The sequence below is a fragment of the Cherax quadricarinatus genome, chromosome 1, assembly GCF_038502225.1.
Source record: "Cherax quadricarinatus isolate ZL_2023a chromosome 1, ASM3850222v1, whole genome shotgun sequence".
NCBI classification, from domain to species: domain Eukaryota; kingdom Metazoa; phylum Arthropoda; class Malacostraca; order Decapoda; family Parastacidae; genus Cherax; species Cherax quadricarinatus.
Genome location: NC_091292.1, coordinates 96524261 through 96540867, shown reverse-complemented (window position 1 = coordinate 96540867; position 16607 = coordinate 96524261). Strand labels below are relative to the sequence as shown.

The window sequence follows — 16607 nt, the reverse complement described above, 5'->3', positions numbered from 1 at the left end:
TCCATCAAGACTGAGGGACTGATCACCTTCCATCAAGACTGAGAGACTGATCACCTTCCATCAAGACTGAGGGACTGATCACCTTTCATCAAGACTGAGCGACTGATCACCTTCCATCAAGACTGAGCGACTGATCACCTTCCATCAAGACTGAGGGACTGATCACCTTCCATCAAGGCTGAGGGACTGATCACCTTCCATCAAGACTGAGGGACTGATCACCTTCCATCAAGACTGAGGGACTGATCACCTTCCATCAAGACTGAGAGACTGATCACCTTCCATCAAGACTGAGGGACTGATCACCTTCCATCAAGACTGAGAGACTGATCACCTTCCATCAAGACTGAGCGACTGATCACCTTCCATCAAGACTGAGGGACTGATCACCTTCCATCAAGGCTGAGGGACTGATCACCTTCCATCAAGACTGAGGGACTGATCACCTTCTACCAGTACTGAGTATGTCTTCTCTGTACTGGACTGAAGAATACCGACGTCGTCTTCAACCTACCAAGAAAATCTCAGCTGTAGATCGAAATACGCAGCAGTTCACAATTTGTGTTATCTCCTGTGTATTTGTTAAAACACCTACAACATGTGTAAACACCTACAACATGTGTGAACAAACACCTACAACATGTGTGAACATCTTCAACATGTGTCAACAAACACCTACAACATGTGTCAACACCTACAACATGTGTCATCACCTACATGTGTCAACAAACACCTACAACATGTCATCACCTACATGTGTCAACAAACACCTACAACATGTGTCAACACCTACAACATGTGTCAACACCTACAACATGTGTCAACAAACACCTACAACATGTGTCATCACCTACATGTGTCAACAAACACCTACAACATGTGTCAACACCTACAACATGTGTCAACACCTACAACATGTGTCATCACCTACATGTGTCAACAAACACCTACAACATGTGTCAACAAACACCTACAACATGTGTCAACACCTTCAACATGTGTCAACAAACACCTACAACATGTGTCATCACCTACATGTGTCAACAAACACCTACAACATGTGTCAACAAACACCTACAACATGTGTCAACACCTACAACGTGTGTCAACACCTTCAACATGGGTCAACACCTACAAAATGTTTGAACATTAAATATTTTATTAGACTCTCTCACCTGTATTGAATCACTAAAATGATTGTAGTTACGTTAATAAAAACTCTCGTGTTAATATAACTACGTAGTTCTAACAAGCATATCTAAATGACTTAGAAACGTTTATAACTGACTTTGAAGCATGTCTTATAAGTATATACATTATATATGTATATATATATATATATATATATATATATATATATATATATATATATATATATATATATATATATATATATATATATATATATATATATATATATGAAGGTAACACCTCTGGAACTGTGCTATGGACCTTCATCTTCAGAGAAAAGAATCAAATTACTTCAGAGAAAACTCAAGGTTCTCCCCGGAGCTGTTTGAATATTGTCTTCTCCTACCGCCCACTATAATCCATATTCAATGTAGACTTTATTTAAAGACAAAATACATTGACAAAAATACAATAGGTAGAAAAATACAAGAGCTAGATCTCGAATACTTGGTCCAGCTTCCCGGCGGTGGGCTGCGTGTCCAGAATGCTGCAGGCATTTTCCCTCTGGATCGCAACACTGAGTCTCTGAAAGAGAAAGGTGGCCGCTCTGTGATCCTTGGTTTCTATGATGAGTTTTTCACTCAGCTCTTTGAGGAACTTCAGCGCACACTTGCCCCATGCTCCAAGGGTCTCCCACCCTATTGGGATGAAGTTATAGCTAGAGGGTAGGCCTTCATATTTGTAGGTCTTCAGGGTTTTCCTGTAGCTGGCGATTCCACCCACTTCAGCATCAGTGTATGGCAAGTAGGTGTCTGCCAGTGGCGGCACAGGTGTAGTCCCAGGCAATCTGCTTACCATTCCTCCAGGGTAGCATAGTGGCCCCATCAGGACGCTTTTGACTTTCGTCAGACCTTTGTACTTGGGGTTCCCATTGAACTGGGCAACTGGCTGTGGCGAGGCTTCTCTTTATGATGTCGTTGACCTTCTCATGTCTAGCTTACTTCCCTTCTGATGTGTGACACACGAGACCATGAAGTCCGAATTGATCAGCCGTCGCCCTACCGCAAATACACCTATGTTCGGTGAGCATGGGGGCGGCTAGGCAACGAGCAACAGAAATCCGAATGGCCTGTTGGTCGAGTCGAGTGCCCAGGGAGGAATTGGGAACAGCTAGAAGGAAATCTCCTGAGTGTGGTGCCTTCACCGCTAGGAGACGAATTTTGTCTTTTCCTGAAGCATTGGTGAGCATTGTGTTTCCGATTTTTTCCATGATCGGAGATATGGAGATATAAATGACTCCATTCATTTTAAAAAGTATAAATTTTTCATTCGTAATAAATTATCTTAGTCTCCCTCGATTGATCAATAAATGTTTATTTTATAGATTTATTTTTCCTTGATTGATTACGGAAGAAATTTCTCATTGAGGTCGAGCGTTGTTGTGTCTTCATTACGCATTAAAAAAATATTACTAGAGAAATGTTTCTGTAAGTACATATATATTATTATTATTATTTTAGTAGTAGTAGTAGTAGTAGTAGTAGTAGTAGTAGTAGTAGTAGTAGTAGTAGTAGTAGTAGTAGTAGTATTGTAGTTATTGTCATTATTTTCCCGGGTAAACTCTTAGACTAAAAGTAGAATAATGAGGAAAAGACTTGTTACTGTGTGCATTGTTATGTATGTGACTAAGGTGGTGGTGGTGCTCTTGATGGTGTGGCAGAGGTGCTCTTGATGGAGTGGCAGAGGTGCTCTTGATGGTGTGGCAGAGGTGCTCTTGATGGTGTGGCAGAGATGCTCTTGATGGTGTGGCAGAGGTGCTCTTGATGGTGTGGCAGAGGTGCTCTTGATGGAGTGGCAGAGGTGCTCTTGATGGTGTGGCAGAGATGCTCTTGATGGTGTGGCAGAGGTGCTCTTGATGGTGTGGCAGAGGTGCTCTTGATGGTGTGGCAGAGGTGCTCTTGATGGTGTGGCAGAGATGCTCTTGATGGTGTGGCAGAGGTGCTCTTGATGGTGTGGCAGAGGTGCTCTTGATGGAGTGGCAGAGGTGCTCTTGATGGTGTGGCAGAGATGCTCTTGATGGTGTGGCAGAGGTGCTCTTGATGGTGTGGCAGAGGTGCTCTTGATGGTGTGGCAGAGATGCTCTTGATGGTGTGGCAGAGGTGCTCTTGATGGTGTGGCAGAGGTGCTCTTGATGGAGTGGCAGAGGTGCTCTTGATGGTGTGGCAGAGGTGCTCTTGATGGAGTGGCAGAGATGCTCTTGATGGTGTGGCAGAGGTACTCTTGATGGTGTGGCAGAGGTGCTCTTGATGGTGTGGCAGAGGTGCTCTTGATGGTGTGGCAGAGGTGCTCTTGATGGAGTGGCAGAGGTGCTCTTGATGGAGTGGCAGAGGTGCTCTTGATGGAGTGGCAGATGTGCTCTTGATGGTGTGGCAGAGGTGCTCTTGATGGAGTGGCAGAGGTGCTCTTGATGGAGTGGCAGAGGTGCTCTTGATGGAGTGGCAGAGGTGCTCTTGATGGTGTGGCAGAGGTGCTCTTGATGGTGTGGCAGAGGTGCTCTTGATGGAGTGGCAGAGGTGCTCTTGATGGAGTGGCAGATGTGCTCTTGATGGAGTGGCAGAGGTGCTCTTGATGGTGTGGCAGAGGTGCTCTTGATAGAGTGGCAGAGGTGCTCTTGATGGTGTGGCAGAGGTGCTCTTGATGGTGTGGCAGAGGTGCTCTTGATGGAGTGGCAGAGGTGCTCTTGATGGAGTGGCAGAGATGCTCTTGATGGTGTGGCAGAGGTGCTCTTGATGGAGTGGCAGAGGTGCTCTTGATGGAGTGGCAGAGATGCTCTTGATGGAGTGGCAGAGATGCTCTTGATGGAGTGGCAGAGGTGCTCTTGATGGAGTGGCAGAGATGCTCTTGGTGGAGTGGCAGAGGTGCTCTTGATGGAGTGGCAGAGGTGCTCTTGATGGAGTGGCAGAGATGCTCTTGATGGAGTGGCAGAGGTGCTCTTGATGGAGTGGCAGAGGTACTCTTGATGGAGTGGCAGAGATGCTCTTGATGGAGTGGCAGAGATGCTCTTGATGGAGTGGCAGAGGTGCTCTTGATGGAGTGGCAGAGATGCTCTTGATGGAGTGGCAGAGGTGCTCTTGATGGAGTGGCAGATGTGCTCTTGATGGAGTGGCAGAGATGCTCTTGATGGAGTGGCAGAGATGCTCTTGATGGAGTGGCAGAGGTGCTCTTGATGGAGTGGCAGAGGTGCTCTTGATGGAGTGGCAGAGATGCTCTTGATGGAGTGGCAGAGATGCTCTTGACGGAGTGGCAGAGGTGCTCTTGATGGAGTGGCAGAGATGCTCTTGATGGAGTGGCAGAGGTGCTCTTGATGGAGTGGCAGAGGTGCTCTTGATGGAGTGGCAGAGGTGCTCTTGATGGAGTGGCAGAGGTGCTCTTGATGGAGTGGCAGAGGTGCTCTTGATGGAGTGGCAGAGGTGCTCTTGATGGAGTGGCAGAGGTGCTCTTGATGGAGTGGCAGAGGTGCTCTTGATGGAGTGGCAGAGGTGCTATTGAAGGAGCGGCAGAGGTGCTATTGAAGGAGTGGCAGAGGTGCTCTTGAAGGAGTGGCAGAGGTGCTGTTGAAGGAGCGGCAGAGGTGCTATTGAAGGAGTGGCAGAGGTGCTATTGAAGGAGCGGCAGAGGTGCTATTGAAGGAGTGGCAGAGGTGCTCTTGAAGGAGTGGCAGAGGTGCTATTGAAGGAGCGGCAGAGGTGCTATTGAAGGAGTGGCAGAGGTGCTCTTGAAGGAGTGGCAGAGGTGCTCTTGAAGGAGTGGCAGAGGTGCTATTGAAGGAGTGGCAGAGGTGCTCTTGAAGGAGTGGCAGAGGTGCTCTTGAAGGAGTGGCAGAGGTGCTATTGAAGGAGTGGCACAGGTGCTATTGAAGGAGTGGCAGAGGTGCTATTGAAGGAGTGGCAGAGGTGCTCTTGAAGGAGTGGCAGAGGTGCTCTTGAAGGAGCGGCAGAGGTGCTCTTGAAGGAGTGGCAGAGGTGCTATTGAAGGAGCGGCAGAGGTGCTATTGAAGGAGTGGCAGAGGTGCTATTGAAGGAGCAGCAGAGGTGCTATTGATGGAGTGGCAGAGGTGCTATTGAAGGAGTGGCAGAGGTGCTATTGAAGGAGCGGCAGAGGTGCTATTGATGGAGTGGCAGAGGTGCTATTGAAGGAGCGGCAGAGGTGCTATTGAAGGAGTGGCAGAGGTGCTATTGAAGGAGTGGCAGAGGTGCTATTGAAGGAGCGGCAGAGGTGCTATTGAAGGAGCAGCAGAGGTGCTATTGATGGAGTGGCAGAGGTGCTATTGAAGGAGTGGCAGAGGTGCTATTGAAGGAGCAGCAGAGGTGCTATTGATGGAGTGGCAGAGGTGCTATTGAAGGAGCGGCAGAGGTGCTATTGAAGGAGCGGCAGAGGTGCTATTGAAGGAGTGGCAGAGGTGCTATTGAAGGAGTGGCAGAAGTGCTATTGAAGGAGTGGCAGAGGTGCTATTGAAGGAGTGGCAGAGGTGCTATTGAAGGAGTGGCAGAGGTGCTATTGAAGGAGTGACAGAGGTGCTATTGAAGGAGTGGCAGAGGTGCTATTGATGGAGTGGCAGAGGTGCTATTGAAGGAGTGGCAGAGGTGCTATTGATGGAGTGGCAGAGGTGCTATTGAAGGAGTGGCAGAGATGCTATTGAAGGAGTGGCAGAGGTGCTATTGATGGAGTGGCAGAGGTGCTATTGAAGGAGTGGCAGAGGTGCTATTGAAGGAGTGGCAGAGGTGCTATTGATGGAGTGGCAGAGGTGCTATTGATGGAGTGGCAGAGGTGCTATTGAAGGAGTGGCAGAGGTGCTATTGAAGGAGTGGCAGAGGTGCTATTGATGGAGTGGCAGAGGTGCTATTGAAGGAGTGGCAGAGGTGCTCTTGAAGGAGTGGCAGAGGTGCTATTGAAGGAGTGGCAGAGGTGCTATTGATGGAGTGGCAGAGGTGCTATTGAAGGAGTGGCAGAGGTGGTCTTGAAGGAGTGGCAGAGGTGCTATTGAAGGAGTGGCAGAGGTGCTATTGAAGGAGTGGCAGAGGTGCTATTGATGGAGTGGCAGAGGTGCTCTTGAAGGAGTGGCAGAGGTGCTATTGAAGGAGTGGCAGAGGTGCTATTGATGGAGTGGCAGAGGTGCTATTGAAGGAGTGGCAGAGGTGCTCTTGAAGGAGTGGCAGAGGTGCTATTGAAGGAGTGGCAGAGGTGCTATTGAAGGAGTGGCAGAGGTGCTATTGAAGGAGCGGCAGAGGTGCTATTGAAGGAGTGGCAGAGGTGCTATTGAAGGAGCGGCAGAGGTGCTATTGAAGGAGCGGCAGAGGTGCTATTGAAGGAGTGGCAGAGGTGCTATTGAAGGAGCAGCAGAGGTGCTATTGATGGAGTGGCAGAGGTGCTATTGAAGGAGCGGCAGAGGTGCTATTGAAGGAGCGGCAGAGGTGCTATTGAAGGAGTGGCAGAGGTGCTATTGAAGGAGCGGCAGAGGTGCTATTGAAGGAGTGGCAGAGGTGCTATTGAAGGAGTGGCAGAGGTGCTATTGAAGGAGTGGCAGAGGTGCTATTGAAGGAGCGGCAGAGGTGCTATTGAAGGAGCGGCAGAGGTGCTATTGAAGGAGTGGCAGAGGTGCTCTTCAAGGAGTAGCAGAGGTGCTAGTGAAGGAGTAGCAGAGGTGCTAGTGAAGGAGTAGCAGAGGTGCTATTGAAGGAGCGGCAGAGGTGCTATTGAAGGAGTGGCAGAGGTGCTATTGAAAGAGTGGCAGAGGTGCTCTTGAAGGAGTAGCAGAGGTGCTATTGAAGGAGCGGCAGAGGTGCTATTGAAGGAGTGGCAGAGGTGCTATTGAAAGAGTGGCAGAGGTGCTCTTGAAGGAGTAGCAGAGGTGCTATTGAAGGAGTGGCAGAGGTGCTATAGAAGGAGCGGCAGAGGTGCTCTTGAAGGAGTGGCAGAGGTGCTATTGAAAGAGCGGCAGAGGTGCTCTTGAAGGAGTGGCAGAGGTGCTATTGAAGGAGTAGCAGAGGTGCTATTGAAGGAGTGGCAGAGGTGCTATTGAAGGAGTGGCAGAGGTGCTATTGAAGGAGTGGCAGAGGTGCTATTGAAGGAGTGGCAGAGGTGCTATTGAAGGAGTGGCAGAGGTGCTATTGAAGGAGTGACAGAGGTGCTATTTAAGGAGTGGCAGAGGTGCTATTGAAGGAGTGGCAGAGGTGCTCTTGAAGGAGTGGCAGAGGTGCTCTTGAAGGAGTGGCAGAGGTACTATTGAAGGAGTGGCAGAGGTGCTATTTAAGGAGTGGCAGTGGTGCTATTGAAGGAGTGGCAGAGGTGCTCTTGAAGGAGTGGCAGAGGTGCTATTGAAGGAGTGGCAGAGGTGCTATTGAAGGAGTGACAGAGGTGCTATTGAAGGAGTGGCAGAGGTGCTCTTGAAGGAGTGGCAGAGGTGCTATTGAAGGAGTGGCAGAGGTGCTCTTGAAGGAGTGACAGAGGTGCTATTGAAGGAGTGGCAGAGGTGCTCTTGAAGGAGTGGCAGAGGTGCTATTGAAGGAGTGGCAGAGGTGCTATTGAAGGAGTGACAGAGGTGCTATTTAAGGAGTGGCAGAGGTGCTATTGAAGGAGTGGCAGAGGTGCTCTTGAAGGAGTGGCAGAGGTGCTATTGAAGGAGTGGCAGAGGTGCTCTTGAAGGAGTGGCAGAGGTGCTATTGAAGGAGTGGCAGAGGTGCTATTTAAGGAGTGGCAGAGGTGCTATTTAAGGAGTGGCAGAGGTGCTATTGAAGGAGTGGCAGAGGTGCTATTTAAGGAGTGGCAGAGGTGCTATTGAAGGAGTGGCAGAGGTGCTATTGAAGGAGTGGCAGAGGTGCTATTGAAGGAGTGGCAGAGGTGCTATTGAAGGAGTGGCAGAGGTGCTCTTGAAGGAGTGGCAGAGGTGCTCTTGAAGGAGTGGCAGAGGTGCTATTGAAGGAGTGGCAGAGGTGCTATTTAAGGAGTGGCAGAGGTGCTATTGAAGGAGTGGCAGAGGTGCTATTGAAGGAGTGGCAGAGGTGCTATTGAAGGAGTGGCAGAGGTGCTATTGAAGAAGTGGCAGAGGTGCTATTGAAGGAGTGGCAGATGTGCTATTGAAGGAGTGGCAGAGGTGCTATTGAAGGAGTGGCAGAGGTGCTATTGAAGGAGTGGCAGAGGTGCTATTGAAGGAGTGGCAGAGGTGCTATTGAAGGAGTGGCAGAGGTGCTATTGAAGGAGTGGCAGAGGTGCTATTGAAGGAGTGGCAGTGGTGCTATTGAAGGAGTGGCAGAGGTGCTATTGAAGGAGTGGCAGAGGTGCTATTGAAGGAGTGGCAGAGGTGCTATTGAAGGAGTGGCAGTGGTGCTATTGAAGGAGTGGCAGAGGTGCTATTGAAGGAGTGGCAGTGGTGCTATTGAAGGAGTGGCAGAGGTGCTATTGAAGGAGTGGCAGAGGTGCTATTGAAGGAGTGGCAGAGGTGCTATTGAAGGAGTGGCAGTGGTGCTAGTGAAGGAGTGGCAGAGGTGCTATTGAAGGAGTGGCAGAGGTGCTATTGAAGGAGTGGCAGAGGTGCTATTGAAGGAGTGGCAGAGGTGCTATTGAAGGAGTGGCAGTGGTGCTCTTGAAGGAGTAGCAGTGGTCCTCCTGAAGGAGTTGCAGTGGTCCTCTTGATGGAGTGGCAGTGGTGCTCTTGAAGGAGTAGCAGTGGTCCTCTGGAAGGATTGGCAGTGGTCCTCTTGAAGGAGTGGCAGTGGTCCTCTTGAAGGAGCGGCAGTGGTCCTCTGGAAGGAGTGGTAGTAGTGCTCTTGAAGGAGTAGCAGTGGTCCTCTGGAAGGAGTGGTAGTAGTGCTCTTGAAGGAGTAGCAGTGGTCCTCTGGAAGGAGTGGCAGTAGTGCTCTTGAAGGAGTAGCAGTGGTCCTCTGGAAGGATTGGCAGTGGTCCTCTTGAAGGAGTTGCAGTGGTCCTCTTGAAGGAGTGGCAGTGGTCCTCTTGAAGGAGTGGCAGTGGTCCTCTGGAAGGATTGGCAGTGGTCCTCTTGAAGGATTTGCAATGGTCCTCTTGATGGAGTGGCAGTGGTCCTATTGAGTGGCAGTGGTCCTCTTGAAAGAGTGGTAGTGGTCCTCTTGAAGGAATGGCAGTGGTCCTCTGGAAGGAGTGGCAATGGTCCTCTTGAAGGAGTGGTAGTGGTCCTCTTGAAGGAATGGCAGTGGCTCTCTTGAAGGAGTGGCAGTGGTCCTCTTGAAGGAGTGGCTGTGGTCCTCTTGAAGAAGTGGCAGTGATCCTCTTGAAGGAGTAGCAGTGGTCCTCTTGAAGGAGTGGCAGTGATCCTCTTGAAGGAGTAGCAGTGGTCCTCTTGAAGGAGTGGCAGTGATCCTCTTGAAGGAGTAGCAGTGGTCCTCTTGAAGAAGTGGCAGTGATCCTCTTGAAGGAGTAGCAGTGGTCCTCTTGAAGGAGTGGCAGTGATCCTCTTGAAGAAGTGGCAGTGGTCCTCTTGAAGGAGTAGCAGTGGTCCTCTTGAAGGAGTGGCAGTGATCCTCTTGAAGGAGTAGCAGTGGTCCTCTTGAAGGAGTGGCAGTGGTCCTCTTGAAGGAGTGGCTGTGGTCCTCTTGAAGGAGTGGCAGTGATCCTCTTGAAGGAGTGGCAGTGGTCCTCTTGAAGGAGTGGCTGTGGTCCTCTTGAAGGAGTGGCAGTGGTCCTCTTGAATGAGTGGCAGTGGTCCTCTTGAAGGAGTGGCTGCGGTCCTCTTGAAGGAGTGGCAGTGATCCTCTTGAAGGAGTGGCAGTGATCCTCTTGAAGAAGTGGCAGTGGTCCTCTTGAATGAGTGGCAGTGCTCCACTGGAAGAAGTGGCAGTGGTCCTCTTGAAGGAGAAGCAGTGATCCTCTGGAAGGAGTGGCAGTGGTCCTCTTGAATGAGTGGCAGTGGTCCACTGGAAGGAGTGGCAGTGGTCCTCTTGAAGCAGTGGCAGTGGTCCTCTTGAAGGAGAAGCAGTGATCCTCTGGAAGGAGTGGCAGTGGTCCTCTTGAATGAGTGGCAGTGCTCCACTGGAAGGAGTGGCAGTGGTTCTCTTGAAGGAGTAGCAGTGGTCCTCTGGAAGGAGTGGCAATGGTCCTCTTGAAGGAATGGCAGTGGCCCTCTTGAAGGAGTGTCAGTGGTCCTCTTGAAGGAGTGGTAGTGGTCCTCTTGAAGGAGTGGCAGTGGTTCTCTTGAAGGAGTAGCAGTGGTCCTCTGGAAAGAGTGGCAATGGTCCTCTTGAAGGAATGGCAGTGGTCCTCTTGAAGGAGTAGCAGTGGTCCTCTGGAAGGAGTGGCAATGGTCCTCTTGAAGGAGTGGCAGTGGTCCTCTTGAAGGAGTGGTAGTGGTCCTCTTGAAGGAGTGGCAGTGGTCCTCTGGAAGGAGTGGCAATGGTCCTCTTGAAGGAGTGGTAATGGTCTTCTTGAAGGAGTGGCAGTGGTCCTCTTGAAGGAGTGGCAGTGGTCCTCTTGAAGGAGTGGCAATGGTCCTCTTGAAGGAGTGGCAATGATCCTCTTGAAGGAGTGGCAGTGGTCCTCTTGAAGGAGTGGTAGTGGCCCTCTTGAATGAGTGGCAGTGGTTCTCTTGAAGGAGTAGCAGTGGTCCTCTGGAAGGAGTGGCAGTGGTCCTCTTGAAGGAGTGGCAGTGGTCCTCTTGAACTAGCGGTGGCGGCGAGGGTGGTAGTCCTCCACTATGCTAATACCTCCAGTATATCAGAGAAGCGTCTTACCTCGCCACTGCCACAAGTTTCACCTCTCCTAAACTCCCGTACTTTGCGCTAAAATATGAAACGTAATAAATCAACATGTTTATTTTACGGTACTTGGCGGCGGCGGCGGCGGCGGCTGCGGCGGCGATGAGGCTGCTGCTGGCGAAAGCAGGCGAATGAGCCGCCCTCTGCTGTTTACAGAGGGCGGAGGAGGCGGAGTCTGACTTGGCTGTGCGATGGATGACTCTTGCTGCCACTGCAACGTTTCTCTGTTATTTCGTGTTTACTCCAAATATATCCACTATTCTTGCATTTATGTGTTGGTAGTCACTGCTCTGTGGGTCTGTCTGCGAGTGTGCTGTGAATGTACGATGAGATGAAGTGAGTTGTTGAGGGATAATGAATGTGATGGAAGAGTTGGTAATCGCCATGATGGTAGCGAGGGAGGTGCTGTGTGATTGGTCTTGAGAGAGACTCCTCCCTTGATCACGGTAGCGCCGCCTCCGCCGCCTCCATCCTATAAATACCAAGCTTCATAACGGCTCGCTAGATTTCTCATTACCCTGGTGTTGTGGGGACTGCTGCTGTGTGTCTCACTCTCTCTCTCTCTCTTTCTCATTGGCCAACATGGAGAAGCCGTCGCCTGTGTCGGAGCACAAGCCCAGGTTGTCCTTTAGTATAGACTCCATCCTGGGGCGTCGCCACACCCCTGTCAGTTCCTCCACAACGTCCCCGGAGCTAGATTGTCGTCCCGCCTCATCGTGCAGTGCTTCCAGCGACGCCTCCTGTCGTCCCGCCTCGTCGTGCAGTGCCTCCAGCGACGTGTCGTTCCTCAGTCAGGACTCCGAGCGGTCGCAGAGTCCCGCAGCAGCGGCGGCGGCGGCAGTGCGTCCCCTCCAGCAAATGGTTCCTTCACAGTGGTTCCCTGCTCATCCTTACTTACAGTTCGCCGCCTCCGCTCATGGTAGGTACCAACACTCACCTATTTTCTTCCTACACCGTCTCAGTAATACTTACTTCTACCAGCAGTTTAGAGAACATTCCCGTGCTGTAAGGCAGAGGGAGAAAAACAATGTTAGTCTTTATAGCCAACAGATCAAAATCCAGCGAGAACTTTGCTCCGAAACATTAGGTTATAGCTGTAGTTTCAGACATTTAGAGACGGAAGAAAGAATTTTTTCTTATTTTAGTAATAAAATTCACTAAGATTCTACACGAAAATGTTTAGTGGTGGAGATTTAGAATTTTTTGCTGTTGTAGTTTTTAGAGAGGGTAAAGGAAAGAAGGCTAGAATTTCAAGAATTAACTAGGTTGTGGGTGTCCCGCAGGTGGTCCTACCCTGCCTAAGCTGCCCAGCTCTGTGGTGTTGCGGAAACACAAACCCAACAGGAAGCCACGGACGCCCTTCACCTCGGAACAACTGCTGGCGCTGGAGAAGAAGTACCGTGAGAAGCAGTACCTGAGCATCGCTGAGCGGGCAGAGTTCTCCGCCTCGCTCAACCTGACGGAGACACAGGTCAAGATCTGGTTCCAGAACCGCCGCGCCAAGGACAAGCGCCTGAAGGAAGCCGAACTGGAGCGACTGACGAGGCCTTTGTACCCGGCCTACGGCGGCCTCCTGCCCCTGGGAGGCCACCTGCCCTCCTTGCCCCTCCAGCGACCCCTCGTGCCCCTCCTCGGGTAGTGCACTGTGATGCGCGTCCCTGAGGTAGCCTCAGCAGCTCCGGCTGCTATCTCCGTCAGGCTGCACCTCCCACACCTCCGTCAGGCTGCTCCTCCCACACCTCCGTCCAGCCTACAGTCATCCTCACACAGGTCGGTTTCAAGCCTCTCCTCACCCTCACTAATTAATTCAATCATGTCTTTCATATTTCTTATAAGATTATCAGTCACTTATCACAAGTAACATGTGACTGATAGTGTGACTAATAGTGTGGCTGATAGTGACTAATAGTGTGGCTGATAGTGACTAACAGTGTGGCTGATAGTGACTAATAGTGTGGCTGATAGTGACTAATAGTGTGGCTGATAGTGACTAATAGTGTGGCTGATAGTGACTAACAGTGTGGCTGATAGTGACTAATAGTGTGGCTGATAGTGACTAATAGTGTGGCTGATAGTGACTAACAGTGTGGCTGATAGTGACTAATAGTGTGGCTGATAGTGACTAATAGTGTGGCTGATAGTGACTAATAGTGTGGCTGATAGTGACTAATAGTGTGGCTGATAGTGACTAATAGTGTGGCTGATAGTGACTAATACTGTGACTGATAGTGACTAATACTGTGACTGATAGTGACTAATAGTGTGGCTGATAGTGTGACTTACAGTGTGGCTGATAATTATTAATCGCGATTTTTTTTTTAAATAGAATAATAAAACGTATTTATTAAACACCAAAATAAAACTTAACCTTATTATAAAACTTAATTATTAAACTTAATAATCAAACGTATTTATTTATAAAACTTAATCATAAAATTTATTAAAAAAAAACTTATTTTTTATGGAAGTTAAATATTTGTGTCTCACGTTCATTAGAACTTTTCCGTTGTTTTATTTTTCATAAATAAATGGCTTCATGTTGAAGCGCTAAACACTTACGAGGCATTTGTGGCCAAAAAAAACTTAAATGTATTGAAATAAACTTTGAAAAAATCAAGATATAAGTTTCAATATATATATATATATATATATATATATATATATATATATATATATATATATATATATATATATATATATATATATATATATATATATATATATATATATATATATATATATATATATATATATATATATATATATATATATATGGGTATTTATTGGTTAATAAATTTTACTCTATTCTTCTTCTTACACAGATTCATCAGTCGCTCTTGGTTACGCCGCCCACACCACACCCATGCCGCCCACACCACACCCATGCCGCCCACACCACACCCATGCCGCCCACATCACAACCATGCCGCCCACTTAGCTCACGCCCACACCACCCACACCCCACCACCCTACATGACCCTTACCCCCCCCCCCAACACCTACACCAACGACGCTAACACTGCCCACGCCGCCCACACGCCCACGCCGCCCGCACGCCCACGCCCTCACTGCTGCAAGACGGAGTTATTAACTGTGATAATAATAATACATCTCTGCAGTAAATGTAAAATAATTTATTTTGTAAATATTAAAAATAAAATCTTGAGAGAATTTTTTTGTGTCAGTGACGTCATCCTGGTGTCCGGGATCTTGATCCAGGGCAGCAGATCTCCGAGCCTCGGATCGAACCTCGTTGCCTCAATTAACCAAGGCGCTGGATGCCCCCTCCCTACGGGTTTAGCGCTTCCTCCACAATTATACAACGCTATGCATAATAATTATTACAATAATTATACTACTAATAATAATTATAATAATTACAATATTAATTATAATAATTACAATATTAATTATAATAATTACAATAGTAATTATAATAATTATAATAGTAATTATAATAATTACAATATTAATTATAATAATTACAATATTAATTATAATAATTACCATATTAATTATAATAATTACAATATTAATTATAATAATTACAATATTAATTATAATAAAAATAATAATACCAATCATAATAATAATAATAATAATAATAATAATAATAATAATAATCCTAACAATAATAGTAATAATTTAAAATCCTGTAAATAATTCTTACAGATAATCTTAAAAATAATTCTTGTAAATCTGGAGTGTACATGACGGTCCGCTGTGTGTATATATACACAGAGTGATGTACATCGTGCAGTGTATATACACTGCGTGATGTACATCGTGCAGTGTATATACACTGAGTGATGTATATCGTGCAGTGTATATACACTGCGTGATGTACATCGTGCAGTGTATATACACTGAGTGATGTATATCGTGCAGTGTATATACACTGAGTGATGTATATCGTGCAGTGTATATACACTGAGTGATGTATATCGTGCAGTGTATATACACTGAGTGATGTATATCGTGCAGTGTATATACACTGAGTGATGTACATCGTGCAGTGTATATACACTGCGTGATGTACATCGTGCAGTGTATATACACTGAGTGATGTATATCGTGCAGTGTATATACACTGAGTGATGTATATCGTGCAGTGTATATACACTGAGTGATGTATATCGTGCAGTGTATATACACTGAGTGATGTATATCGTGCAGTGTATATACACTGAGTGATGTATATCGTGCAGTGTATATACACTGAGTGATGTATATCGTGCAGTGTATATACACTGAGTGATGTATATCGTGCAGTGTATATACACTGAGTGATGTATATCGTGCAGTGTATATACACTGAGTGATGTATATCGTGCAGTGTATATACACTGAGTGATGTATATCGTGCAGTGTATATACACTGCGTGATGTACATCGTGCAGTGTATATACACTGAGTGATGTATATCGTGCAGTGTATATACACTGAGTGATGTACATCGTGCAGTGTATATACACTGAGTGATGTATATCGTGCAGTGTATATACACTGAGTGATGTATATCGTGCAGTGTATATACACTGAGTGATGTATATCGTGCAGTGTATATACACTGAGTGATGTATATCGTGCAGTGTATATACACTGAGTGATGTATATCGTGCAGTGTATATACACTGCGTGATGTATATCGTGCAGTGTATATACACTGAGTGATGTATATCGTGCAGTGTATATACACTTAATATCTTTCAGTGTATTTTATCCGAGTAGTGACTTTTTTTCAGTGTAGAGAAGTGGTAGAAGCAATTTAGTGTAGAGAAGCATAAGGCTCTCATCCTCTTTATGGTAAATAACGCTAGAGAACGTGATACATGTGTCAGATGGATATGTTGCCACCAGCAGCAACAGCCTGGTTGACCAGGCAAGCACCAGACTAACCTGGCCCAAGGCCGGGCTCTGGGAGTAAAAAAACTCTGGGAACTCATCAAAGGATATTAAAGGCATAACGTGAGGGGGCAGGGTATGAGAGTGCGCATCACGACTAGCATATTTCGTGAAGTTATACCAATAGGTGTAAGTTGTTTAGGTATACAGAAATACACTTACACGAACTATCATACATAGTAATACATGCAAAATAACCAAGGGGAAAGTTGAATGATAGCTCTAGGCCTTTCGTGTTGTAATCAACATATCAGGAGCTTCCAATGTTGCACAGAGGAGGAGGTGCAAGAAATGCAACCACAGGAAGCGCCTTCCATTGATCGTATCAACCACCAACAACCACCATCAGACCACCAACAACCACCACCAGCCACCAACAACCACCACCAGCCACCAACAACCATCACCAGCCACCAACAACCATCACCAGCCACCAACAACCATCACCAGCCACCAACAACCATCACTAGCCACCAACAACCACCACCAGCCACCAACAACCATCACCAGCCACCAACAACCATCACCAGCCACCAACAACCACCACCAGCCACCAACAACCACCACCAGCCACCAACAACCACCACCAGCCACCAACAACCACCACCAGCCACCAACAACCACCACCAGCCACCAACAACCACCACCAGCCACCAACAACCACCAACAACCAACATCAACCACCACTATTGTTTACAGTAATCTGGTCAACCAGGCCTAGTGTCGGCTTCAGTGTTACCTCAACCTCAGGGGATTTCCCAGCCGATCAGATTAAGCGCGTTAACCCAA

General features: G+C 47.6%; 1 protein-coding gene across 1 annotated transcript; it reads left to right on the top strand.

Moving 5' to 3' along the window:
• The first annotated feature begins 11413 nt into the window (after positions 1-11413).
• LOC128690597 (homeobox protein MSX-3-like) lies at positions 11414-13869 on the top strand. Its single transcript, XM_070086315.1, has 3 exons — positions 11414-11832; positions 12197-12683; positions 13736-13869. The coding sequence occupies exons 1-2, from the start codon at positions 11496-11498 to the stop codon at positions 12550-12552; spliced, it is 693 nt and encodes a 230-aa protein (XP_069942416.1). The 5' UTR covers positions 11414-11495; the 3' UTR covers positions 12553-12683; positions 13736-13869.
• The last annotated feature ends 2738 nt before the right edge of the window (positions 13870-16607 follow it).